This window comes from Hyperoodon ampullatus (assembly GCF_949752795.1).
Source record: "Hyperoodon ampullatus genome assembly, chromosome: 1".
Taxonomy (NCBI): domain Eukaryota; kingdom Metazoa; phylum Chordata; class Mammalia; order Artiodactyla; family Ziphiidae; genus Hyperoodon; species Hyperoodon ampullatus.
The window spans coordinates 52,583,086-52,610,323 of record NC_136914.1 but is presented as its reverse complement, the minus strand read 5'-3'; the positions used below and the strand labels follow the sequence as shown (position 1 = coordinate 52,610,323).

The 27,238-nt window shown below is 38.0% G+C and overlaps 1 protein-coding gene across 1 annotated transcript in view; it reads right to left on the bottom strand.

Moving 5' to 3' along the window:
* Positions 1-824: 824 nt before the first annotated feature.
* The window catches only part of GC (GC vitamin D binding protein), a gene marked incomplete at its 3' end in the record, with an annotated part of 58,931 nt that continues 32,517 nt past the window's right edge, over positions 825-27,238 (bottom strand). The window contains exon 12 of the mRNA XM_079710666.1: positions 825-971. Coding sequence (XP_079566792.1) covers positions 825-971 — 147 coding nt within the window. The remainder of the gene's footprint in view (positions 972-27,238) is intronic.

The window sequence follows — 27,238 nt, the reverse complement described above, 5'->3', positions numbered from 1 at the left end:
TGCCAAGACCAGGCATGGGTTATAGATCTTCTGACCTCCTGCCAATTGTACCATGTTTATGAAGCAATTCTAAAGAACTCACCATTAGCGGGGATGGCATTCAGAGTGCCAGAGGCCATCAACTGTACTAGGCATGCAGGGAGTTTACATCCTTTGGAAGCCTAGATCCTGGCTTTAGTTTTTGTTTGGGGTGGTTGAATTCTTTTGTACGCTTATGTATACGTTCAGCTTAAAAGTCAGGAAAGGGCTAAAGATCAGGGAGTTTATGACTCTGCACTTCAGTGTCTCAACAGGACATTATCACAAGCTTTTGCTTTCAGTATATACTCGGTTGTATCATCGACAACAACAGTAATGAAGGCAAACATTCACTGAGAGCACAGGTACGCCAAGCACCAGATTAGTCACCAGTGATAAAGCAGGTAAGCCAGGTTCAGCCTCTACCCTCAATGAGCTCAGTGCAGTGTGGTCTGTGTCTGCAGAATTTTTCCTGAGCTAAAAAGTATAATTGGAGGCCAGCCTTTTCTCTCTTTGCCTCTTATTCTATTTTGTATTCATTACTCTTTCTAAATGTGAGATAATGCATTTAAGAAATGTTTAGTCTTGCTTGCCTTTTTTGAAGGCTCTGAGGAGTCTACAGTGAATAAAGAACCAGTGTTGGAAGCAGATAGATTCTTAATACTGCCTCATTTAAGGGGAAACCACAGGTTTGTTTTTTTTTTTCTGGTTTCTTCATCACCCCTGGCAACCTCAGATCTTGGAGTTCTCCTAAGTCTTACGTTCTTGTCTCATCCCTGCCAGTATCTAAAGGGTGCTAGATATTTCTAGACCCAGCTCATCTCTGGTTCTGCTTTCTCATCACCTGTTCTGATCTTGAGTGGCTGGGCTACATCCTCCATGGCATTTGCCCTGCTAGGCCGTGTTCTCTGGTTCACCACTCTGTTGGCACTGATATCTTGACTGGACTCACCCTGTTACACAGAACAAGTTATCAGTATACACCTATGTTCCTGCTAAATAAAATATGTGCTAAACACTGAATTATTTTTTTAAAAAAAAGAAAGAAAGAAAAAAGAAAACCAGAGAAATCTGTTGCAGTGTAGGCTTCTTTGGAAAAAGAGGTGGAGTGGGTAAAGGGATCGTTCGTACTAGGAACTAAAGCTAGTTTTTGCTCTGCTTTGCGCTTTAATTCTGCTAGGTTATAGCATCCAATGTTTTCAAAGTGATGATAGCTAGTGAGGTCAGAGAAGCACAGTGGCTCCTAGGAATTTTATTTGTTTCCATTGACTCGATACCTTTGGCCTTTTCATGTATTTTATGTCTTCAAGAATTTAAACAAATATCTAAGAGAAAATGGTAACTCTTGCCACACAATATGTAATACAATATTTTTATTTAGAAGCAATATAATTGATTATTGTGATAAATAATCATCAGAGCCAGTTCAAGAAGGAACCAGAAACACTGGCTTCTGCAATCTAGGTTAGGCATCTTTCAGAGTTACTAGTCTTTGTAGTGCTTTGCTAAGATTGGAAGTCCACCATGTTTACCTGGAGGCCTTCAGGTTGAGTCCCCATTCTTTAAAGGGGAATCCAAAAGACTACAGGCTACAACTCCAGACCTGAGGGCTCTTTCAAGGAGTTTTAGTGAGGATTGATTAAAGCAAAACACCTAGATTTCTTCAGGACTTACAGATCCAAGGCCTAGAACTATTTGCAGCAACTTAGACTGAAGAGGATTCCATGAGGTATCTCTGGACCCGTGTGCTGTTCTGTGTAGACTCTGAACCTATAAATAAGAGTCAACCTAAAGTCACTGGCTTATACCTTCAAATATCAGGAGAGAGGGGTGGTAGGAATAATGGTCTGAGGGAGTCCAAATGCCATGGAACAAAATCATAATAATATAAAACATAATAATTAATAAACAATAATTTCTAAAAATGACTGACATTTATTAGCTGCTTTACTTGTCACATCTGTTTACTCATTACAACATCCCTTAGAGATACTCTTATTTTCTCCATTTTACAGACAAGCAAACAAAAATATTGTTAATTGCCCAAGGTCTCATGGATAGAAAATGGAATTTTTCTTTGTGTCAAATGCAAACTGTTTGAACGGCTCAAGGTAGAAAAAGAGGACATTACTGTTTAACATTATCTTGTTCTTGCTATGGTAAGGATATTCACATCACAGTTTTAGATCTGGAAGATGCCCTTTGATTTAATGGTAGGTAATCAGAAACCCCAAATGGCCCATTTGGCCAAGATCTTAGTAATAAATGGCAGAACTGAATAAAACTCAGTTTTTTGATGACCAAGGCAAAGTTCTCCCATTAACTCTGATATTAGAATTCACGGTGTTATGAAGGTTGAATTGGCTACTACAATCATACCAGGAATCTGCTACCATCTAGTGGGTCAACTGAGTAATTAATTTTTTCAAAAAGTTTCAGATGTTGGGCATAGAGCAGCAACAAACACACACACAGTATACTGTTGTCAGAGAATATGGGGTGAATAAAGAATTATAGAGGTTATATAGTCCATTGTCAGCATTTTACAGATGGGAGTTTTGGGAGATTGAATGAAATCTCCAAGGTCACACAATATGATGGTGGCAAAACTAGGATAAAGCTCTGGTCTCTCTGCTTTCAATTTAGTGTTCTTTTTCTCTGGTATTCCACCAATGGGAAAGAAGGATTCCTTTCAATTCACAGAATACGGAATGAAAGTACTTGCTTGAAGTATTGTGAGGCTTTAAGTGCATATAATGTCATTCAAGTTCCCATTTTGGCAGTCAGTTCTTAGTTATATTAATAGAAGGAAAATCTGGTGTATGTAATATGGATATTCATCTATATCTCCATATCTGTATATTTTATGGCTATGTCTGTACCTCCATCTGTATCTATAATCTTTTTTCTAAGGTTAACATTAGAATAAGTTTCCATTTCTTGGGCCCTTGATAACTTATAATAGCCTAGAAGTTTGCTGGATGACAGTAGACTGCCTGCTCAGTTTTTTAAAAAGTTACTAAAATAAAAAAAGTTTAGTAAAGTACACATAATAGAGTATACAGCATACATTATATAAAATACACTTTATGCTATTGTAGTCATAGCAGTAGAGGAGTTATGTAATAAGTTTCAATGATGTTTATTTCAAAAACAGATTTTTATTTCTACTTTTGATAACTTAATTTTGCATGTCAGATAACATACAAGATCTACCGTGTTAAACTTTTAAATATTTAAGAACCGGTTTGTTGTCTCTATGCTTGAAATGGACAATAACTTAAAATGGTGGATTCTTCTCTCTTCCTCACATTTGCTAGTTTGTTTCTTCAATTCTTTTACCTCAAACAATGTATTGAATATCTGGAGGAGTTAAGAACTGTTTATTTAGTGGTGTTCTTTTGAAACACAGTGGAGCTAGGAGAGAGAGAAACACAGGCTTCTACCAGGAAAAAGCATTTCTTGTGTTTTGGGGGATGATCTTGTCTATATGTGAAATATTGGAGATTTAACAAAAATTTTTACTTCTTTTCTAATTTCTCCAAGCCATTCTCATAGGTGGAAGCCACTATCAAATGTCTTATTTGTTGTCACCTTCAATTTTGCAGTATGCTGGACACATTAATAAAAATTCCACCTCATTTTCAGCAATTTTATAACGACAGAAGAAAGAGAGAGAAGGGTGGGAGGGGAAGAGGGAGAGAGGAAGGAGGGAGGGAAGGAAGGAAATAAAGAAGAAAGAAAAACAAAAAACCTTGGATCCAGACAAAAATATATTAAATGAGCCTGGCTTTTAGAATATATAGGTAGAAAATGCCTTTCTGACCAAACCATGAACAACTTCTTCTATCATACCTTTGGGCATAATTTGGAGAATTTGGTCTTCCTAAACTACCAGACCCAAGGGGCAGAGACAGTGGTGTACAAGTTGAGTACATGGGCTCTGTGTCATATTACCCTGCTTTGAATCCCAGCTCCACCACAATTTACTAATGGGTAGCCTTCACCAAGTCACTTAATCTCCCTATGTGTCAGTTTTCTGATTTATAAGATTGGCATAATTATTGAACCTATCTCATAGAGGTTTCTGTGTGTGTTTTGTGTGAGTGTGTGAATATGAGATAGCACAGTTAAAGTGTTTTGAACAATGCCTGGCATAGTAAACAATTTTCAGCTATTAAAATAATTCTTATTAATGGGCTGTAGTTAGAGATCTTGAAGTAATCTAAGTCTAGCTTAGCTCAGTGGGGTCATGACTCACATAACATTTCTCTTGAACTAATCCCCATTCTAACCATTTAGAACTAATTCTGTTCCTTGGAGAATAGTTCTTCAATGTCTTGTAAAGAACAGGGTTTTCTGTGGATGTGTTAAATTTGACTCTGCTCTGTACTATGCGGGGGCTAGGCTACCACAGCAGGATGCAAATTAGTCTAATGCTGGAACGATTATTTCTTTTTTTTCCTCTGTAATTGTTTGAATTGCTTGACATCACAAGAGTAAGTGACAATGTAGGCTACTCTTCAACAGCATACAGACAATGCTAAGTTCTGGCCTAGTTCTTGGCTAACTGGCCCCTGGGCAGGAGACTACAGGCACAACTGGTCCCTGGGAATGATGTCTTAATGACAGGTTGGGCCTGGCCCAGAAGACCTGGACATTGGAGCCCTGGATGATTTACATTGGAGAATTCCTTGGGATACCACATCATATCCTCCCCATTTCCCTCAACTATTGTTATAGACCATGGGAGAGGCCTTGGACAAAGCCAGGGACAGTGTGGACCTGAACTATACATTGTGTGTAGGAGTGATAAAGTCCTGGCATAACATTTTGAGATTTTAGACCTCATTTCCATATCTGAGCTAGAATATTTTTTCTTTCTTGTTGGATCTCAAGTGCAGAAGGTTAGTTAATGATAATCATTAACTAATGCATGTTCTCTTCTTTAGTTCAGTTAATGCATGTTCTCTTCTTTGGTTCATGTAAGGCCCAGCTCTTATTTAATTTATCCCCATTCCTCATACCACATGTCCCTTTGCCTATAAGTAACCATTCTATGTGCTTCCTATGTATACTTTCATTGTGTCTGTTCTTGTTAAATACAAAATTTTGTTTTGTATGTATGCATTTTAAATTTATGTAGATGGTAACGTGTAAAAACGTCATTGCATTTCTTGTATTTTTTGTCAGCACTGTGATTTTAAGATCCATGCACATTGCTATATGTACATCTTCTGATATTTCTAACATCTGTGTAATATTCCACGGGGTGCATCCCTCATGTTCTACCTGTTTATTCTTCTAGGCTAGGGCTGGATATCCAGTTTTTTTTTGACTCTGTTTCCACAACAGTATCCTTCTACATATTCTCTTAGGCACCCATGTGAGATCTATCTATCAATCAATCAATCGATTGATCTATCTATTGATCTATCTATCTATTTCCTGGAACAGAATATGGAGTCAGAGTTTGTACCTATATGTAAGTGACTAATGGCCTCTTAGAACACATACACCAGGCTGCACTCCAACCAGCAGTGCACTGAGGGTTCCTTTATCTGCAAATCTCCAAAGCCTGCATTATCCAGTTTTCCAAGTTCATTCAGTCTCACAGAGGTAAAGTGATATCTCACTACTGTTTTAATTAGCATTTCTTTGACAACTAATGAGTTTGACTGTCTCTTTATATGCTTGTAAGCCTTTTGGGCTTCCTCACCAATAAACCACACTTTTATTAATAGGCTTTATTCTTTAGAAGAGTTTTAGATTTAGAGAAAAATTGAGCCGATAGTACAGTTTCCGTATTCCCTCCCCCACCCCCATAGAGTTTCCCCTAATAACATCTTACATTAGTATGTTACATTTGTTGCAATTAATGAACCATAGTTTATTCAGACTTCCTTAGTTTTCACCTAACATACTTTTCCTGGTCCAGGATCCCATACAGGGCACCACGTTACACTCCGTCTTCATATCTCCATAGGCTGTGATGGTTTCTCAGACTTTTCTTGTTTTTGATGACCTTGAAAATTCTGAGGAGTACTGGTCCAGGTATTTTGTAGAATGTCCCTTAATTGGTACTTATTTGATGTTTTTCTCATTAATAAATTGAATTTACGAATTTTTAAGAGGAAGACACCAGAGGTAAAATTTCATTTTCATCCCATCACATCAAGGGTACACACTATCTACACAATTTATCACGGTTGATGTTGACTTTGATCACCTGGCTGAAGAGTGTTTTTCAGGCTTCTCCACTGTGAAGTTTATTTTTCCCCTTCTTTTTCCATATTGTACTTTTTGAAAGGAATTCACTATGCAAAGTCCGTACTTAAGGAAGGAGCATCTACATAACTTATTTGAAATGCTTTTGCAGGGGAGTTTTATTTCTTCTCTCTTATTTGTTAATTTGTGCAATCATTTATTTATATTAGTATGGACTAATTTATGGACACTTATTTTACACTTTGGGTTATAATCCAATACCACTATATCTATTTTGTTCCAGACTTCACCACTGTAAACTCTTTACATTGGCTCCTGTGTCCCTTGGACTTACCCCAACCTTTGTGTTTTTTCTTTTTTCCTTTTTTTGAGCACTTTCATTCTTCCTAGCACTACAAGGGTCTCCAGGCTGATTTTTAATATTTCCTCCCCAGTCCTAGAATAGTCAGTTCTCCAAGAATTCTGAGATCCCTTTATTGGAGAATGGCATTAGAAACAAGGATCTGGGTGCTAAGTGTGTTCAATTGCTCCTGGACTGTTGTTTCCTTTAGGCCTTCTCAGGTGACAGAGCAAGCAAATATATGTGTGTAAACTAACCCCTGTATAGACACACGTGTATAAATATTTCTGTGTGTGGCCATCTGTATCTGCCTTAAATTAAACATGAATCTTACTGGTATCTTCAACTCTAATCCATTACCGCACTGATCATTTCTGCCTCCCCCCTCACTTATTTGTAAACTTCCCCTCCAACAGTGAGAGACCTGGCTCCTACTAACCTCCATCCACTTAATTGTTCACTTCCAGAATACATGTATAGCAATATCAGAATTGTTAACTTGTATCCCCATGGGAAATAACTTTATCAACTGGAATACAGTGTTTATGTGAAATTCCTTTTGCCTTTAGTCCTACAGACTTCATTCATTTCTCAGGTTATGTAGGTTGATATCTTCTCCCTCTATCCCTTCAGTGAAGTTGTTTGATACATGTGTAATATGGTTAGATTCTCTTGTCACAGTCTGTATTCTTTCCTGGGATCCTCGCCCTCCTAGGTGAAGATTTAGAATTGCATACATTAAGGTTCACTATTTGTGTTTTGTACATTTTTATGGGTTTTGAAAAATGTATGTCATTTATTCACCACTACAGTATCATACAGAATAGTTTTACCACCCTAAAAATTCCCTGTGCCTCACCTATTCATTTGATTGATACATTTTTATTCTTTTCTTTGTGGATTTTGTTATATTTTCTAAATTTTAATGCCTTGCTGGTTTTAGATTTGCAAATATATTCTTTATCTGCGTATGGCTGTGAAATTTACCGTGGTATCCTTTGTTGAACAGAACTCTGTAACATCAACATTTTGCCTATGATTTGTCTTTTTTGAATTTTTATTAGGTAGTTCCTGATTCCATGTTACAAATATATTTACCTACATTTTTTATTAACTCCAGAGAATTATCTCTTACTTTAAAGTCTTTTTTATAGTCTACTTCGCATGTGCTGTTTGATAGGGTTTCAATTCAATTTTTCTACATAATTAAAAAATTCTACACCATCCAAAATAATCCAACCTTTTCACATTGATTTCTGGTGCCATTACTATCGTGTTTTAAGTTTCCATGTATATCTGGATTTCTATTTTATTCTGTTTAACTCTTTGTATGTTATTATACTGTTTATTATTTGTATTATGTCCTAATATCTGGTTATGCACATTCCCACACATTACACTTAGTACCTGCAAAATACAGACCTGACCTGAAACTGCAGGCCCAGGTGTAAGAGTCCAAATGGAGGTCCACATTGCATATGTCAAAATATTTGAAATCAAGCTGACAAGCTGTTAAATAAATAAAGTATGTTCTATCCTCCTCGCTTGTCAAATAAATATACCTTCATAACAACCTGAAAATCTAGGTTTAAGTTTAAAATCCTTAGATGCCTCCAAACTCTGTACTAGAATTTGGCAGAATGTAGAAAGCCAGCCTCCAGCCCATGGCCTGTCCCTGTTTCCTTCCCAGTTCGAATCTGTCCAGCTCTCTGATGATCTCATTTACACGCATGTGCAGACCTTGGCCCACGTGTCTAAACCATGTCCGCATCTTCTGTAAACAGCTGCTTCTTGGCCTGCTGACAGTGTGGTCTGCCTGGAGACCTGTGCAGGTGCTGGAATTCTGCAAGGAATTCTGGCACCCTGGGTCCTAGAGTGAGGTCTGGAAGGAGGAGAAATGGATTATTGGGTGGGCTTATCCCTTTGGCCCCTTGGATGTCTGGCTCCATGGGGAGGGTCCTGGCTGGATGAAGGCTAGAACAGGATACCTTAAGGTGTGATGCCCAGAGCTGGTGCTTTGTGTACCAGGTCTAAGGGAGGTCCTGGTCAAGAACTAGTGTTGCTTTCAGGCTTTGAAGAAAAAAATAGAATTCCTTTCATTTAAATTCTAAAGAGACATAGTTGTTGCTTCACACAGTATAAGGTAGAGCTTTCTGTCTGAGGAATAAAATGAACTGTGTATGTTGAGAAGAAAGACATCTCCCCGCAAATCCCTTTTCTTTCTGTTCTACTTGATAGTGCAGATAAGAATCACAAGTTCCCTCTTTCTCAGCCCAGCTATTAAATGAGAATGGAATGACTTAAAACAAGGCTGGGAAGTATGTGGATGATGACTGGGGAAACAGGCCACCTTTTAACAAAACCTCACTAAGTGTGGATAGTACAGTTGTTTTGAGGTTGTGTTATGACCAGTTTTAAAATCAAATTATGTGTTTACTTATCTGTATATGGAAAAAAGTGCTCAATTCTGAAAATTCCACATCACTGATGTTCTTAGCATTTTATTCCATGGGTAAGATGAATCTTTCATTAAGAAGGGGAGGGTGAAGAGGGCAAGGTATAGACCTTGTTCCTATATTGGAAAGATTATGCTCTGAACCAGCAGTTGCACAAATCAACCTCTGATTGGGAGGGGTCAACAGTACCGTATTTCATATAAAGTAGCAGAAAAGGCTCAAATCTCATAGGTACGCAAGTCAGACAGAGAGTGGAGTTCAAATGACTGGTCATTTATCATCCTTCCTGCGCTCAAATGCTTATGAAGTAGATGAATGGTGACTAGTGATGGCCTCATTGCACTTGGAGCACAAACGAAGGCATGGAGATCTTGTGGGTAATGGGCTCTGATAGCCTGAGTTTCTGGGTAGAAGTCTGGTTCTTTGTCTGGTGTTTCCTTTATACAATCCATCAATTTAAGCAGAGGGGTGGAGGCAGCAACTGGTTTCACGGACAGGTGGTCCTGAGAGAACAGTCTCTTTTTCTTAGTTCAGTATTTAAACCATAGCACACCCTGGCTTCATGGTTGTTTTTCAAAAATAGCTAAGAAATAGAAGAAAGCTCTGGAAGATCTATTTTCAGGAACAGTGATGGATGCTAAATTTTTGGCAATAACGGTGCTGTTTTATTTTTTATTTATTTTTAAAAAAATTTTATTTATTTTAAAATTTTTAAAAATTAATTAATTTATTTATTTTTGGCTGCGTTATGTCTTCGTTGCTGCTCGCGGACTTTCTCTAGTTGCAACAAGAGGGGGCTACTCTTCGTTGCAGTGCGCGGGCTTCTCATTGCAGTGGCTTCTCTTGTTGTGGAGTGCGAGCTCTAGACGCGCGGTCTTCAGTAGCTGTGGCATATGGGCTCAGTAGTTGTGACTCGTGGGCTCTAGAGCGCAGGCTCAGTAGTTGTGGCACACGGGCTTAGTTGCTCCGCGGCATGTGGGACCTTCCTGTACCAGGGATCGAACCTGTATCCCCTGCATTGGCAGGCACATTCTTGACCACTGTGCCACCAAGGAGGTCCCAACGGTGCTATTTTTAAATTTTTAACGTGTCAGAAAAAATTTCCTCAATGTTTGCATTATATAACGATTGAAATGCTTAGAGCAATAGCAATTTAAAAATGCAGCTGTGCTAATGAAAAATTATATAAATGATTTTATATAATTGCCAATTGATGAGAGTATTGATTTTATTTGAATCAAAATTAATCACAGGTTTCATCATTGCTGTCTTTTGAGTTAATAAACTGATGATCCTTCACAATTTAATTCTCTGCTTTTTATATAGAAACAATCCATTAGAATTAGAGTAACAGCTGAGTATAATTATCGATTTAGCTTGAGTATATTAGGTATCATAACTGGGAACATATGAATGACAATGAGCCGTATATATGACAGACCAGATGAGAAAAACTTATTATAGATTAGAACTCATTTTTTCCCCTTCTATGTTAAGTTTCTAGCACTTTTGGCCTTACTCTGAGTTTATATTAACTTATTTTCATCTGACTAATTTTATAATATCTAAATTTATTCTATGAATGACTTCTCAGATTATTGATATTGAAATTAATGTTTAAAAATGTTGATGATTTTGTTTCTGCTCAGCAAGTCTACATTTGACTTAGGCTTCTGTTTACATTATTTCCCCAACCTTAGGAGTGTTTTGTTCTATTCTGCATGGCCACTGCCAATGACAATGACAAATATGTCGATCTTAGAATTTTCCAAATGAGTAAAATTTATCTTAGATTCTTTCATTCTATCTTTTGGTGCCCCCTCTCCTTCTCCAAGGCTTTTCCTAACTCCTTCAGCTATTCCATTCCTGAATAACAGCCATATTGGGGGGTCCATCTGAATATCTGAATATTCCCTTGGGGAATATATAGATAGACACCCCCCACACACAATCCCATATGGCTGAGCCAGTTGCTGGTTGTTCATGGCCATCATCTGTTCTTACTGTTCAGTGTCCTGTTCTGATTAGTCAGGACCTATGCCATATCAATTGTTAAGTATTTTGAATCTCACCCCCATTAATGGGCTTTGGCCTCATTCCTTTCCTAACAGAATTTGTTTTTAACAAAGTCTCTGTGGTTTCAGTTATTTACACATTTCTATGAATTTGGGTCAGTGTCTTACATTTTCCAGGGCACTGCACTGGAGCATAGCTGAGATGGTTTTGTTTAAGGCAGGGGTAATTTGGAAGAACGGGTAAGACCCCTATGGGATTTGTTGGCCTCAAAAATGGGCAGAGAAGACATGTCCTCATGCTGCGATCTGGTCTCCTGGAGAGTCTACTGTTCTAAAATATTTTCTCCCATCCATGTGTTTCTAAATTTTGAGTTATATATTGAGTCCTTTGGCTTCTAATTTCAGTCAGTATATTTCTTTAAGAAAACAAATGTTTCTGGGAAAGAAAATACTAAATTAAACCAACATAAGGTTTTTAGCCCAATTTGGAGACTGGATAAACATCAAATGTACTAATAAAAACACAAATGCATTGAAAATAGTCAAAAAATACATAAACATAAGATGTTATTATCACTGTCATTAGGACACTGGAAACCTTGAGGAGAATTTGAGTGAAAAGGGGAATTAAGTAAAAAGTACAAAAGAAAGTCCAGAGCTGCATATTGAAGGACTTGGAAGATGTATTCTGTCTCCTCTTTATTTAACCAGGTGGGTTGTCTAGAGCCTGACTGTAGATGTGACAGCATGACTTATTTCTCTTTTAAGTTTTAATATTTTTTAAATTGAAGTATAGTTGATTTATAATATTGTGTTAATTTCTGCTGTACAGCAAAGTGATTCAGTTATACATATATATGTATAAATGCATATATATGTATGTGTATATATATATATGCATTCTTTTTTATATTCTTTCCCATTATGGTTTATCATATGATATTGAATATAGTTCTCTGTGCTATACAGTAGGACTTTGTTATTTATCCATTATATATAAAAGCTTACATCTATTAACCCTAACTTCCCACTCCATCCTTCCCCCAACCCCCTCCCCCTTGGCAACCACCAGTCTGTTCTCTATTCCATGATTCTGATTCTGTTTCATAGATAGGTTCATTTATGTCATATTTTAGATTCCACATATAAGTGATATCATGATCTTTTTCTTTCTCTGTCTGACTTACTTCACTTAGTATAATAATCTCTAGTTCCATCCATGTTGCTGCAAATGGCATCATTTCATTCTTTTTTATGGCTGAGTAGTATTCCATTGTATATATGTACTACATCTTTTTTTTTGACATCTTTATTGGAGTATAATTGCTTTACGTTGTTGTGTTAGTTGCTGCTGTATAGCAAAGTGGATCAGCTATATGTATACATATATCCCCATATCCCCTCCCTCTTGCATCTCCCTCCCACCATCCCTATCCCCTAACCCACCCCTCTAGGTGGTCACAAAGCACTGAGCTGATCTCCCTGTGCTATGTGACTGCTTCCCACTAGCTATCTATTTTACATCTGGTAGTGTATATATGCCCATGCCATGCTCTCACTTTGTCCCAGCTTACCCTTCCCCCTCCCCATGTCCTCAAGTCCATTCTCTATGTCTGCATCTTTATTCCTGTCCTACCACTAGGTTTTTTAGAACCTTTTTTTTTTAATTCCGCCTATATGTGTTAGCATACGGTATTTATTTTTCTCTTTCTGACTTACTTCACTCTGTATGACAGACTCTAAATCCATCCACCTCACTACAAATAACTCAATTTCATTCTTTGTATGGTTGAGTAATATTCTATTGTATATATGTGCCACACCTTCTTTATCCATTCATCTGTCAGTGGACATTTATGTTGCCTCTATGTCCTAGCTAATGTAAATAGTGTTGCAGTGAATATTGTGGGACATGACTCTTTTTGAATTATGGATTCTTCAGGGTATATGCCCAGTAGTGGGATTGCTGGATCGTATGGTAGTTTTATTTTTAGTTCTTTAAGGAACTTCCGTAGTGTTCTCCATAGTGGCTGTATCAATTTACATTCCCACCAACAGTGCAAGAGTGTTCCCTTTTCTCCACACCCTCTCCAGCATTTATTGTTTCTAGATTTTTTGATGATGGCCATTCTGACCGGTGTGAGGTGATACCTCATGGTAGTTTTAATTTGCATTTCTCTAATGATTAGTGATGTTGAGCATCCTTTCATTTGTTTGTTGGCAATCTGTATAACTTTGGAGAAATGTCTATTTAGGTCTTCTGCCCATTTTTGGATTGGGTTGTTTGTTTTTTTGATATTCAGCTGCTGCTTATAAATTTTAGAGATTAATCCTTTGTCAGTTGCTTCAATTGCAAATATTTTCTCCCATTCTGAGTGTTGTCATTTTGTTTTGATTATGGTTTCCTTTGCTGTGCAGAAGCTTTTAAGTTTCATTAGGTCCCATTTGTTTATTTTTGTTTTTATTTCCATTTCTCTAGGAGGTGGGTCAAAAAGGGTCTTGCTGTGATATATGTCATAGAGTGTTCTGCCTATGTTTTCCTCTAAGAGTTTGATAGTGTCTGGCCTTACATTTAGGTCTTTAATCCATTTTGAGTTTATTTTTGTGGATGGTGTTAAGGAGTATTCTAATTTCATTCTTTTACATGTACCTGTCCAGTTTTCCCAGCACCAGTTATTGAAGAGGCTGTCTTTTCTCCATTGTATATTATTGCCTCCTTTATCAAAGATAAGGTGATGATATGTGCATGGGTTTACCTCTGGGCTTTCTATCCTGTTCCATTGATTTATATTTCTGTTTTTGTGCCAGTACCATACTGTCTTGATTACTGTAGCTTTGTAGTATAGTCTGAAGTCCAGGAGGCTGATTCCTCCTGCTCTGTTTTTCTTTCTCAAGATTGCTTAGGCTCTTTGGGGTCTTTCGTGTTTCCATAAACATTGTGAAATTTTTTGCTCTAGTTCTATGAAAAATGCCATTGGTAGTTTGATGGGGATTGCATTGAATCCGTAGATTGCTTTGGGTAGTACAGTCATTTTCACAATGTTGATTCTTCCAATCCAAGTACATGGTATATCTCTCCGTCTGTTTGTATCATCTTTACTTTCTTTCATCAGTTTCTTTCATCATAGTCTTATAGTTTTATGCATATGGGTCTTTTGTCTCCTTAGGTAGGTTTATTTCTAGGTTTTATTCTTTGTTGCAATAGTAAATAGGGGTGTTTCCTTCATTTCTCTTTCAGATTTTTCATCATTAGTGTATAGGAATGCAAGACATTCTGTGCATTAATTTTGTATCCTCCTACTTTACCAAATTCGTAGATTAGCTCTAGTAGTTTTCTGGTAGTATCTTTAGGATTCTCTATGTATAGTAAGTATCATGTCATCTGCAAACAGTGACAGTTTTACTTCTTTTCTGATTTGGATTCATTTTATTTCTTTTTTGTCTCTGATCGCTGTGGCTAAAATTTCCAAAACTATGTTGAATAATAGTGGTGAGAGTGGACAACCTTGTCTTGTTCCTGATCTTAGTGGAAATGGTTTCAGTTTTTCACCATTGAGAACGATGTTGGCTGTGGGTTTGTCATATATGGCCTTTATTATGTTGAGGTAAGTTCGCTCTTTGCCTACTTTCTGGAGAGTTTTTATCATAAATGGGTGTTGAATTTTGTTGAAAGTTTTTTCTGCATCTATTATCATATGGTTTTTCTCCTTCAGTTTGTTAATATGGTTTATCACGTTGATTGATTTGCATATATTGAAGACGCCTTGCATTCCTGGGATAAACCCCACTTGATCATGGTGTATGATCCTTTTAATGTGCTGTTGGATTCTGTTTGCTAGTATTTTGTTGAGGATTTTTGCAACTATGATATTGGGCTGTAGGGTTTTTTGTGACATGTCTGTCTGATTTTGGTGTCAGCGTGATGGCGGCCTTGTAGAATGAGTTTGGGAGTGTTCGTCCCTCTGCTATATTTTGGAAGAGTTCGAGAAAGTTAGGTGTTAGCTCTTCTCTAAATGTTTGACACAATGCACCTGTGAAGCCATCTGGTCCTGGACTTTTGTTTGTTGGAAATTTTAAATCACAGTTTCAATTTCATTACTTTTGATTGGTCTGTTCATATTTTCTGTTTCTTCCTGGTTCAGTCTTGGAAAGTTATACATTTCTAAGAATTTGTCCATTTCTTCCAGGTTGTCCATTTTTTTGGCATATAGTTACTTGTAGTCATCTCTCATGATCCTTTGTACTTCTGCAGTGTCAGTTGTTACTTCTCCTTTTTCATTTCTAATTCTGTTGATTTGAGTCTTCTCCCTTTTTTTCTAGAGTGTGGCTAATGGTTTATCAATTTTTTTAATCTTCTCGAAAACCAGCTTTTAGTTTTATTGATCTTTGTTATCGTTTCCTTCATTTCTTTTTAATTTATTTCTGATCTCATCTTTATGATTTCATTCCTTCTGCTAACTTTGGGGTTTTTTGTTCTTCTTTCTCTGGTTGCTTTAGGTGTAAGGTTAGGTTGTTTATTTGAGGTGTTTCTTGTTTCCTGAGGTAGGATTGTATTGCTATAAACTTCCCTCATAGAACTGCTTTTGCTGCAGCCCATAGGTTTTGGGCCATCGTGTTTTCATTGTCATTTTGTTTCTAGATAGTTTTTGATTTCCTCTTTGATTTCTTCAGTGGTCTCTTGGTTATTTAGTAGCATATTGTTTAGCCTCCATGTGTTTTTATTTTTTACAGTTTTTTTCCCTGTAATTGATATCTTGTCTCATAGTGTTATGGTCAAAATTTTACGATTTCAATTTTCTTAAATTTACCAAGGCTTGATTTGTGACCCAAGATATGATCTATCCTGGAGAATGTTCCATGAGTACTTGAGAAGAAAGTGTATTCTGTTGTTTTTGGATGGAATGTCCTATAAATATCAATTAAGCCCACCCTGTTTAATATATCATTTAAAACTTGTGTTTTAAATAAGTATTTTTATTTTGGTTGATCTGTCTTTTGGTGAAAGTGGGGTGTTAAACTCCCCTACTATGATTGTGTTACTGTCAATTTCCCCTTTTATGGCTGTTACCATTTGCCTTATGTATTGAGGTGCTCCTATGTGGGGTGCAAAAATATTTTCAATTGTATCTTCTTCTTGAATTGATCCCTTGATCATTATGTAGTGTCCTTCTTTGTCTCCTGTAATAGTCTTTATTTTCAAGTCTGTTTTGTCTGATATGAGAATTGCTACTCCAGCTTTCTTTTGATTTCCATTTACATCGAATACCTTTTTCCATCCCCTCACTTTCAGTCTGTATGTGTCCCTAGGTCTGCACTGGGTGTCTTGTAGACAGCATATATATGGGTCTTGTTTTTGTATCCATTCAGACAGTCTATGTCTTTTGGTTGGAGTGTTTAATCCATTTACATTTAAAGTAATTATCAATATGTATGTTCCTGTTACCATTTTCTTAATTGTTTTGGGTTTGTTTTTGTAGGTCTTTTCCTTCTCTTGTGTTTTCTGCCTAGAGAAGTTCCTTTAGCATTTGTTATAAAGCTGGTTTGGTCATGCTGAGTTCTCTTAACTTTTGTTTGTCTGTAAAGGTTTTAATTTCTCCATCAAATGTGAATGAGATCCTTGCTGGGTAGAGTCATCTTGGTTGTAGATTTTTCCCTTCCATCACTTTAAATATGTCCTGCCACTCCTTTCTGGCTTGTAGAGTTTCTGCTGAAAACTCAGTTGTTAACCTATGGGGATTCCTATGGGGATTCCCTTGTATGTTATTTGTTGCCTTTCCCTTGCTGCTTTTAATATTTTTTGTTTGTATTTAATTTTTGATAGTGTGATTAATATGTGCTTTGGCCTGTTTCTCCTTGGATTTATCCTGTATGGCACTCTCTGCACTTCCTGGACTTGATTGACTTTCCCATATTAGGGAAATTTTCAACTATAATCTCTTCCAATATTTTCTCAGCCCCTTTCTTTTTCTCTTCTTCTTCTGGACCCCTACAATTCGAATGTTCATGTGTTTAATATTGTCCCAGAGGTCTGTGAGACTGTCCTCAATTTCTTTCATTCTTTTTACTTCATTCTGCTCTGTGGTAGTTATTTCCACTATTTTATCTTCCAGGTCACTTATCTGTTCTTTTGCGTCAGTTATTCTGCTATTGGTTCCTTCTAGAGAATTTTTAATTTCATTTATTGTTTTGTTCATCATTGTTTGTTTGCTTTTTAGTTCTTCTAGGTCCTTGTTAAATGTTTCTTGTATTTTCTCCATTCTATTTCCAATATTTTGGATCACCTTTACTATCATTTTTCTGAATTCTTTTTCAGGCAGAATGCCTATTTCCTCTTCATTTGTTTTGTCTGGTGGGTTTTTACCTTGCTCCTTCATCTGCTGCATATTTCTCTGTCTTGTCATTTTGCTTAACTTACTGCTTTTGGGGTCTCCTTTTCACAGCCTGCAGGTTCGTAGTTCCCATTGTTTTTGGTGTCTGCCCCCAGCGGGTAAGGTTGGTTCAGAGGGTTGTGTAGGCTTGCTGGTGGAGGGGACTGGTGCCTGTGTTCTGGTGGATGAGTCTGGATCTTGTCTTTCTGGTGGGCAGGACCACGTCCACTGGTCTGTTTTGGGTTGTCTGTGAACTTAGTATGATTTTAGGCAGCTCTCTGTGAATGGGTGGTGTTGTGTTCCTGTCTTGCTAGTTGTTTGGCATGGGGTGTCCGGCACTGCAGCTTGCTGGTCATTGAGCAGAGCTGGGTCTTAGCATTGAGATGGAGATCTCTGGGAGAGTTTTCACCAATTTATATTACATGGGGCCAGGAGGTCTCCAGTGGTCCAGTGTCCTGAACTCTGCTCTCCCATCTCAGAGGCTCAGGCCTGATCCCCGCCTGGAGCACCAAGACCCTTTTAGGAAGTGTGAGGTCCTCTGCCAGTGTGCAGGAGTTGTTCCATATGTAGTTGTATTTCTGATGTATTTGTGGGGAGGAAGGTGACCTCCATGTCTTACTCCTCTGCCATCTTGAAGGTCCTCTGTACCACATCTTCTTTATCCATTCATCTGTTGCTGGACATTTAGGTTGTTTCTATGTCTTGGCTATTGTGAACAGTGCTGCTATGAACATAGGGGTGCATGTCCTTTTTGAATTATAGTTTTGTCTGGATATATGTCCAGCAGTGGAATTGCTGGATCATATGGTAGTTCTATTTTTAGTTTTCTGAGAAACCTCCATTCTTTTCCACAGTAGCTGTAGCAACTTACATTCTCACCAACAGTGTAGGAGGGTTCACTTTTCTCCACACCTTCTCCAACATTTGTTAGCATGACTTATTTTAATTACTATTATTTGATGTGTCATCTTTCCACCTATCACTAAGGTAAACAAACAACAAACAAAACCCAAGCAATTTATGGTAACTTTTCAACTAGAGGCTGATGACTGATCTATCATTCTCATTGTCCTTCTGAACTTCAATTCCCAGCTGGAATTTTCAGGAAAGTTGACTTGGCTGGTGAGATGCAGGAGAAGAAATGACAGATGGCATGCTTCTTGCATGGGGTGAGGAACATTACAAGGTAACCTGCCCTGGAGCTGATTTAATAGCAGCGAGCAGCATCTCACCTTCAAGAGCCTGTGCTGATGTTCAAATTTAGAGACTTGCCACTGACCAGTTTTCTTTTCAGCTCTACTTCAGTGATTCCTTTCTCTTGCTTGTGTCATTTCCTCCCTAGTTTGTGGGTATAGATGCCTGTCTTTCCTATTAGAATGGAAGTTCCTCTGACGATGGGGAGTGTCCTTTGTAAATGCTGACCAGATGTTCAATAAATGTCTATTTAAAAGGTAATGTATTCTGCAAAACATAACCTGGCTAGATCTTATTTCCTTTTGGAAATGGGATAAAGAGAAGTATAAAATAGGGTTTTCCACTTTTTTTTAACCCGATAATTAAAGTTGATAGTGAAATACCCAGTATTGCCAGTGTATATCCAGCTACCAATTTCAATGTCAGTAGAGTATGTATATAGGTTAATAGTATAGCGTCTGGAGTCAAACAATCTGGATTCCAATTCTAACACTGTAAATTAGTTGTTGACCTTGGGAGGGTTATTTAACCACTTTGTGCCTCAACTTCTCCATCTGTAAAATGTGGATAATAGTAGTACCTACCTCATGGAGGTCAATGAAACTAACGTGTAGATGGTGGTTTTAAAATGTCTACAAATTATTTGATACTCTATTCATCACACACACACGAAAAGATGCAGGCTATTTCACCTCCCATTGAAACTGGATGGATCTTTGCACTGCCTGTTGAATAGAATGTGGTAGAAAGGATGCTGCCTGATTTCTGAGGGTTGATTAGATATGCCATCATATCTTGGGCAACTCACTCTGGGAATCTTCAGCCACCACTTGCAAAGTCTGGCTGCCCTGAGGCTGCTGTATGGAGACCACCTGAATAGACCACTAGAAAGAGATGCCCAAGGAATCCCATTATTCCAGACCCCAGCTGTTTGATTCCTTCCAGCTCATGCCAGCTTATATGAATGAAAAATCTTTCAAGATCGTCCCAGCCCCAGCCATTGCCTGACCGTAACTATATGAGAAACTTTGAGTCCGGTCAATCCCCAGATTTGTAACCATATTTAATGATTTAATTATTGTCCTAAGCTCTTTCAGGGTGGCACGTTACAAACAATAGATAAGTGGCACAATTACAGAGCAGTATGTGCCCTACCTGATTTAAGGAAAGTGCTTAGTAAATGTTCGTTATTGTTAGATCAGTGTTTGCTGTTAGCTTGTTATCAGTGTGCTCATCTCCCTGAACCCATTTTATCTGTAAATTAGATGTATTAGGACCTGGATTATCTGCTTCATGTAATGGTGATGAAGATTAGATGAGATAATAAATGTAGGAAAGTCCTTTGAAAAGTAATACAGTATGTAAAAAGTGAAGTATTTTACTATTTTTAACATCGTTTAACCTAAGCTTAGAAGGAGTTTAATATTGAGAAGATATACTTTATCACTACTGCTATCTTTTAAGAGATAAAATGGGTCTTTTTTTCTCAAAATTTTAAACATTCTAAGGAGCTAAATGAAAAACTTAGATGGATCATTTGGTGTGCGTGCACAAAGTTGCCAAATTGACACAGTTAAAATCTCTGAGAATAAAAGTTGAAAATTCTGTATGTTGTTAGCTTGCCTCCAAGCTTTTCATGTTGTTCTAAATAGAGCTGTAAGCTTGTTTAAGGTGATTACATACTATCAATTTTATTAATATCTGATTTTAGAATAGATCTCTGCACAGCCATTTGCATTTATACCTGTCATCCACAAGGTGGCAGTAAAGATTCTGATTTGAAATGGCCATGCCCTCCTGAGGCTATCCATGGCGCAACATACAAGGGACAGAACAACGCAACCAAAAATAATTAATTAATTAATTAATTTGAAAAAAAGATCTGTGCTTCTGATAATTGAAGAGTGAGGACACAGACACAGGATTCATTGTTAGAAACTTTCTTGCTGGGGTAGAAGCAATATAGGAACCTCCAACCCCTGATCTATGGATGAGTAAGTAGGTCCTATCATTGACTGTAGACCAGAATTTGCCAAAAAAGCTTAAGTTATGAAACTAAGAGTCTTGTGGCAGTGGGTGTGGTGGAAAGAACAATTAGGTACTTTCTTGGACAAATGGGAAAAAGAGTACTTTAGATCCTGGAAGAAATGGACAAGGATGAAATAGCTTCTGGGAAAGGCCATCTTTTGACTTGATTATCTATGACTGGGCTTTCTATAATGAGAGACAAAAATTTCATTCTGTACTTGACAGAAGTTTCAAAATGCAACAGCAGATTGAGATAAGGCAGCGTTAGAAATTTTCCCTTCTCTGGTACAATCAGTCATTTAGCCAACTGGTGCTTAAGTGGTTGATCTCAGAGGCTTTCCTTTTTCTAAGTGGGGTGAGGTGCCACACTTCTGGAGCAGTGACTTGCAGTCTTGGCTAGCAGCTTCCATCAAGACTGATTAAATCTGAATCTCAGAGAGGGGGGTCCTGGGCACCGTTCTGTTTTGTTTCCCTTCAGATGATCCCTTCTTCAGATGATTCTAATATGCAGCTAGGCTTGAGAATCACTGGTCTATAGGGAGTGGGGATGAGACTTCTGTGGTGGGGAGAGGTACACAAAAGGGAGGCCTAAGAAGAGAAGCTTCTGAGCCTTGTTGTTTATTTTTAGCTATTTATCACTAAATGGAAATAAACAGTTAAGTTGATTAAATTCTCACTTCATTAGAGTATATTACATACTGACATAATAGAACAGCTTTTCCCTTATGTTTTAAAATTTAAATCTCCAGGAAAAGAAGCTTTGTTTTCCAAGAATTTCCAGTTAGGTATTAATACACTAATCCTGTGTAGACCACTTAAGGAGATGGTTCCCAGGTGATGGTTTAAGAATCACCTGTGGGATGACTTAGGCATCCAGAAAAACACAGGATGTTAGTACTGCAACTTGAGAGACTTTAAACCTTGCAAAGGGCACAAAAATAACAGAAGGCTTGTGTGATGGTTAAACTTAAGGTGTCAACTTGGCTAGGCTATGATGCCTTTTTGTGTAGTCATACATTAGTCTAGATGTTTCTATAGGTATTTTGTAGATGTGATTAACTCTCCCACCAGCTGATTTTAAGTAAAAAAGATTATCCTTGATGATGTGCGTGGGCGTCAGCCAATCAGTCAAAGGCCTTAAAAGCAAAGACTGAGGGCTTCCCTGGTGGCGCAGTGGTTGAGAGTCCGCCTGCCGATGCAGGGGACACGGGTTCATGCCCCGGTCCGGGAGGATCCCACATGCCGCGGAGCGGCTGGGCCCGTGAGCCATGGCCGCTGAGCCTGCGCGTCCGGAGCCTGTGCTCCGCAACGGGAGAGGCCACAACAGTGAGAGGCCCACGTATAACAAAAAAAAAAAAAAAAAAAGCAAAGACTGAGGTTTCGCAGAGGAGAATTCTCTGTCAAGACTGTAACGTGCGTGAGTTTCCAGGCTGTTGGCCTGCCTTGCGGACTTTGGACTTCCCAGCTCCACGATTGTGTAAGTCAATTTTATCAATCTCTATATCTCCTATTCTGTTTTCTTGGAGAAACTCTGACTGATGGAGTCTGTGGATTTCATTCTTAGAAACAAACTATTGTTTTGTTTGTTTCTCTCATGAGGACCAGTGTTTTTTGAGGAAGGTGATATGTAAGGTATAAAAAATTGAGGACAACTTATATAATAGACATTAACCAGTAAAGTCAGCTATGGTTGACAGTAGTAGGTGGAAATTCAGAAGTGTCTCTTTAATGTTGGGAAGCACTTAGGAAATAAACATAAATTCTGGCAATATCTTCTCAAAAAATCTGTTTCCTACCAAATGGAACAAATGCAGGCATTATTATGGGTATAAAGTCTAAAATTAAAATTCTTGTACTAAAATGATGGAATATTTGGGTCAGTGATTTTTAATATTAAAAAATGGTGAAAGGTGTTCAGAGTTTGCTGGAAAATATATCCAGGGGAACCATGACAACACTACTTCAACCAATCATGTAATATTTATTGAATACTTAGTGATAAAAAAACACCCAGTTCTGCCTAGTCAGATGTAAAAATACTTGACCAAAATGGACCAGTTTGTAAGCAGTTCATGAATAATTTGTAAATGTGACCTCTCAGATAAGAGCAGAGCAGAAGTTTTCAAAATTAATTTCACAGAGCCATAATTCTGGGCCATATTGAAAGGAAATGAGATCACTGGTTAAACGTAGACTGTAATAAATTGTATACCGTAAGTTGTAACTCTTCAAGGGACATACACTACATTGTGATTCCAAAACTTATTTGATCAGTGAGCACATTCTTCAGGTATGCCTATGAATCTTGCCTGGTGTGCTAGAAATGAAAGCTAAGTCTTTGTTTTTTACTAACTCTGCTACCTTGGGCCCTTCGCCCCCCTTTATGGAGTCTCATTCCTCTTATATCTTTTATCAATGCTGTTTACTTCTCAGAGTTGGTTTTGAAGCTTCAGCAAGTTAATTTTAGAAATGAAAAATAGACTTTAAAAGGTCTAAAATGCTGCCTACAAGTGAAATGGGTAGGTTGCTGCTTTTTTACTTCATGGAATCATCTAAAGAACTACCCTGTTCGAGGTTAATTTTCCCTCTTGGAATCTTTGTGGGAGGATAGAACCGCATATTCTGCTGCAGAAGCTGCAAGGGGCAGGCATTGGCTTTCCCAGTTCTTGGCAGCTGAAGTCTTGAGCACCTGATCTTGGTTTAGTTAATGAAATGCAACCTGCTGGGACTTAGAATCTTGAGAGGGGACCAGGGATGATTTTGGTTAATATGACTCCAGTTATATTTGCTATAAAACATGCTTCGTCTCTACCATAAAACTCTACATCTACCACGAGATGAATTTCAATCCCTTGAAGCAGTTAACTATAAATATAGAAGGCTTTCCTTGGCTTGCATTGGTTTCAGAGGAATATTTATTCTGAAAACATAATCTTTCTTTCAAAGCAAAATCTGTTGAGTTAGAACACCTTCAGTTTCCATGGGCAAATCAAGCACATAGAAAGAATACCTTATAGTGTATATACGGTAAACTGAATTCAGCTGAAATCATTGTATTTACAACTTTGACCCAATAAATTGCTCTGAGGACTCGTCTTTAGCAACAATAGACTGGTTCAGGCTCCACAGATTTTCTTTTTGCCAGGCAGATACTACCTGGCATACAACTTGCATACAAGTTGGCATACAACTTGCAGCTGGGAGCAAGAAGGTATCCTCAGGAGGTTGCTTTTTCTTTAATTAAAAACAAATTTTTTCTTTAAGAAGTGAGCTATTCCAGGCTATTTATGGTAGAAGGCTGTTAACTTTTTCTTAATGGTACATATTACGCCTGAGAAGCGATCAAGGCATGGAACTCAGTGTGCTGGGAAATGTAAAGTGGATGCTTATGCCATGAATCTTTTAGGACACAGCAAATCTAGAAAAAAGCAGGGGCTTGTGAGGCTGAGGCTGCCTCCTGTAGTGTCTTTGTGAAGGTCACAGGAATAGTGCTGGAGACGAACATGGTAGCATCATGCTCAGTAGCATTTATGGTTTGCATTATAGTTCAATTTATTTTGTTAACAGATCATCACACTTAACATTAACAATAGTACGAGGCTCTTGCAGCTGATAACAAGCAGGGAGTATCCTAGTTGTCTCCCTAGGAGCTCTGGTTTTGCTTAGGTTAGGCCGTCAGATGTCATTCCCAGAGTGGTTCCAGCTCTAGGTCTGTGGGAATAATGGAAATAAATGTTAGAAAACCAGAGCTAATGGGCGACAGTCATCCTACAGTTCAACAGATGCATATAAGGTCAGGTTATTATGCGTAAAGATAAACCTGTCTAGCGTGACCCGTGTATCCACTACAGCCCACCTGATGGGTCCAGAGTCAGTGTAAGAAATTCCCAAGGCCTGAATATAAAGCCATCACTGTTAAGCTAAGGTACGTCATACAGTTTTTTTTTCTTTGAACAAATGGTGTATGTAAGTTTCTGATGTATGAGTATGAATAATCACTGCCAGAGCGAAAAAACCAACCAATGCACATGAGGCCCCTCAGTCATGGGACTGAGATAATAATTCAGTCGTTATTTTAGTAACTCACTGAGTGTAAGCTTTTAATCAAATCACCTTCTACTTTGTAATGAAGCAAATGTGTCTCCCCCTTGTTTATTTTCTTTTCCAAGACACCACAGCAGAGTTGTATCATAATTCTATTTGCACAGTGCAAGAAATTCCATCTTTCATTGACCTCAATGAGTTTATGCCTTGGAGTGAGGATGAGAAAGGAGACACCTCCAGGCTTCCCTCATATGTTTCTCTTGTGGTGTCAGCACCTAGTTGTGCTGAGTGTGATTCTAGTAGTATTTTCCCTCTGACTCGATTCTGCAGCATGAGCTAACTCCTTTATCTGTTGGCAACCCAAGGAACACTAATTGTTTCCAAAGCTGAAGGAAAAAGATAACTGGCTTTGTGTGATTTATTAAAAGACAGTAATTCCTTCTCCAATGGGGCATGCAAATATGGTCACAATCAACTTGGGGGTTAGAAGAAATTGATCAAGGGGCCCAATAACTGTCAAGATAAGTCAGTTTTATAAAAAGACTTTAGTTAAGAATGAAATAGCATCAAGCTGTTGAGTGAAAGACATGAATTGTGGGTGTACCTAAGGATGGGAACACCTTGAGACAAAGGCTTCAGCTTCTACAAGCTGTTCAAATCTCTAGAGTGGTGTAGGCTTTCAGTGAAAAATACATAGCCAGCCAAAGTTAGTTTAATGGATTTAGGAAATGCTTCATGCTAAATAATGTGCCACTTCTGTCATCAAGAGCATAATTGTTAGAGTAAGAAAAACCATAGAAGAACTTGGATATATTCTACAGCAATTTAAGATATGAAGAAAAGGCTGGTCTATGGGGAGAGGGAGGAGGGAAGACAAGTGCTCACTACTTAGTTTGGAATCAAAGTCAAGTGCTGGATTCAGAGCAGCTCACAGCTGCTGATAATTAAATGACTCCAGGATAGTCCTTCAGAGCTACAGAATTCTACCTGGAACCCAAGAATCATAATCTGCTGGCTGTGTTCTAGAAACCTAACAGAACTTTTAGGTTATGGCATCATTATTTCTAGACTTCAAGTGCCCGAGTCCCACAACCTTGTGAACAAGGTATAATTTGCTCTTTCAAAGCCACAATTGTTCCAAATATAACAACCCTTTATAATTTCAGATTGTGATTATAATAAACAGGCAGTGGGTAAAATAGAGCTTGAAACCTATGGAAGGAATATGTGAGTGATTTTTAGGGCTTCCTTCTAGCGGATCAAAATGTGTTTGGGTGGCCAAACAATTGGGTGATGCAGAAATTGAAGGACTAATTAAAGGCCATAGAAAAATATTGACTAATGTGAGAGAAATGATAAAATATTTATAGAAGATAGTGACTAGAACCAGAAGAATCAGTATATTAGAACCCTTCATTAATCTGTCACTGAAAAAAACAGTTTACCTGTTGACTTAGCTAGCATTAAATATTTCAGAAAGTTGTTAGGTTAAAAAAAAATCTCTTAATCTATCAAATTAGTGTTACCTCTCCTTCAAATACCCTGTTTTTCAATTTGTGCTCCCAGGGACTGAAAGAATATGAATATACATGAGACACCAAAAAATGCACTGAGTTCTTAGAGAATAACATAATCTGGTGAAAACAAATTCAAAGGTGAAGTTATATGGCTTTCCAAACAACCCGAATTCTTATTAAGGCTAGGGATACCTCAAAGGGTGGGAGGTGAGAAAACTGTTGTGTATTGGGATTTTAACTCTATAGATTATATGTGGATTGAGATGAAGGGAGACTGAATTAATTTAAATGAGGGAAAATGATTAGTTTAGCAGCAACAGAGACCATATACTATTTTTAACTCTAGAATAGTTAAGTAACTTCGCTTTTAATTTTTTTTTTTTTTTTTTTTTTTTTTGCGGTACGCGGGCCTCTCACTGTTGTGGCCTCTCCCGTTGCGGAGCACAGGCTCCGGACGTGCAGGCTCAGCAGCCATGGCTCACAGGCCCAGCTGCTCCGTGGCATGTGGGATCCTCCCAGACCGGGGCATGAACCCGTGTCCCCTGAATCGGCAGGCGGACTCTCAACCACTGCGCCACCAGGGAAGCCCAACTTCTAATTTTTTAATTGAGGTATAAGTGACATAACATATTAGTTTCAGGTGTGGCCTTTAGCCTTTTTCTCCAGAAATAGTTCAGTGAACTTACTTTCCCTTTAAGACACAATATTCATATGCAAAACACAAGAATATATAGGCAGGGAAACTTGTTTAGTTTAGATTCATATTGCAGACAAAGAATGTTGCCTGCCATGCCAATAAACAATAAATGTTGCCTGCCATCAGACACTGCAGCTGTCCTGACAGTGTGCCCTGAGGGGAATTCAGGATGGAGAAAAACAGAAAACTTTCGGTGCTCTGGATGCTGGTCCTATGCATATCTAAAGCAATAATTTCAATGATCCCAGATTCTTGCACCTTCCCATATAATAGAAAAGAACTAAAATCATTAACTTGAGATGTCTGTTCTTTGTGATTAGCAATAATCTTTGA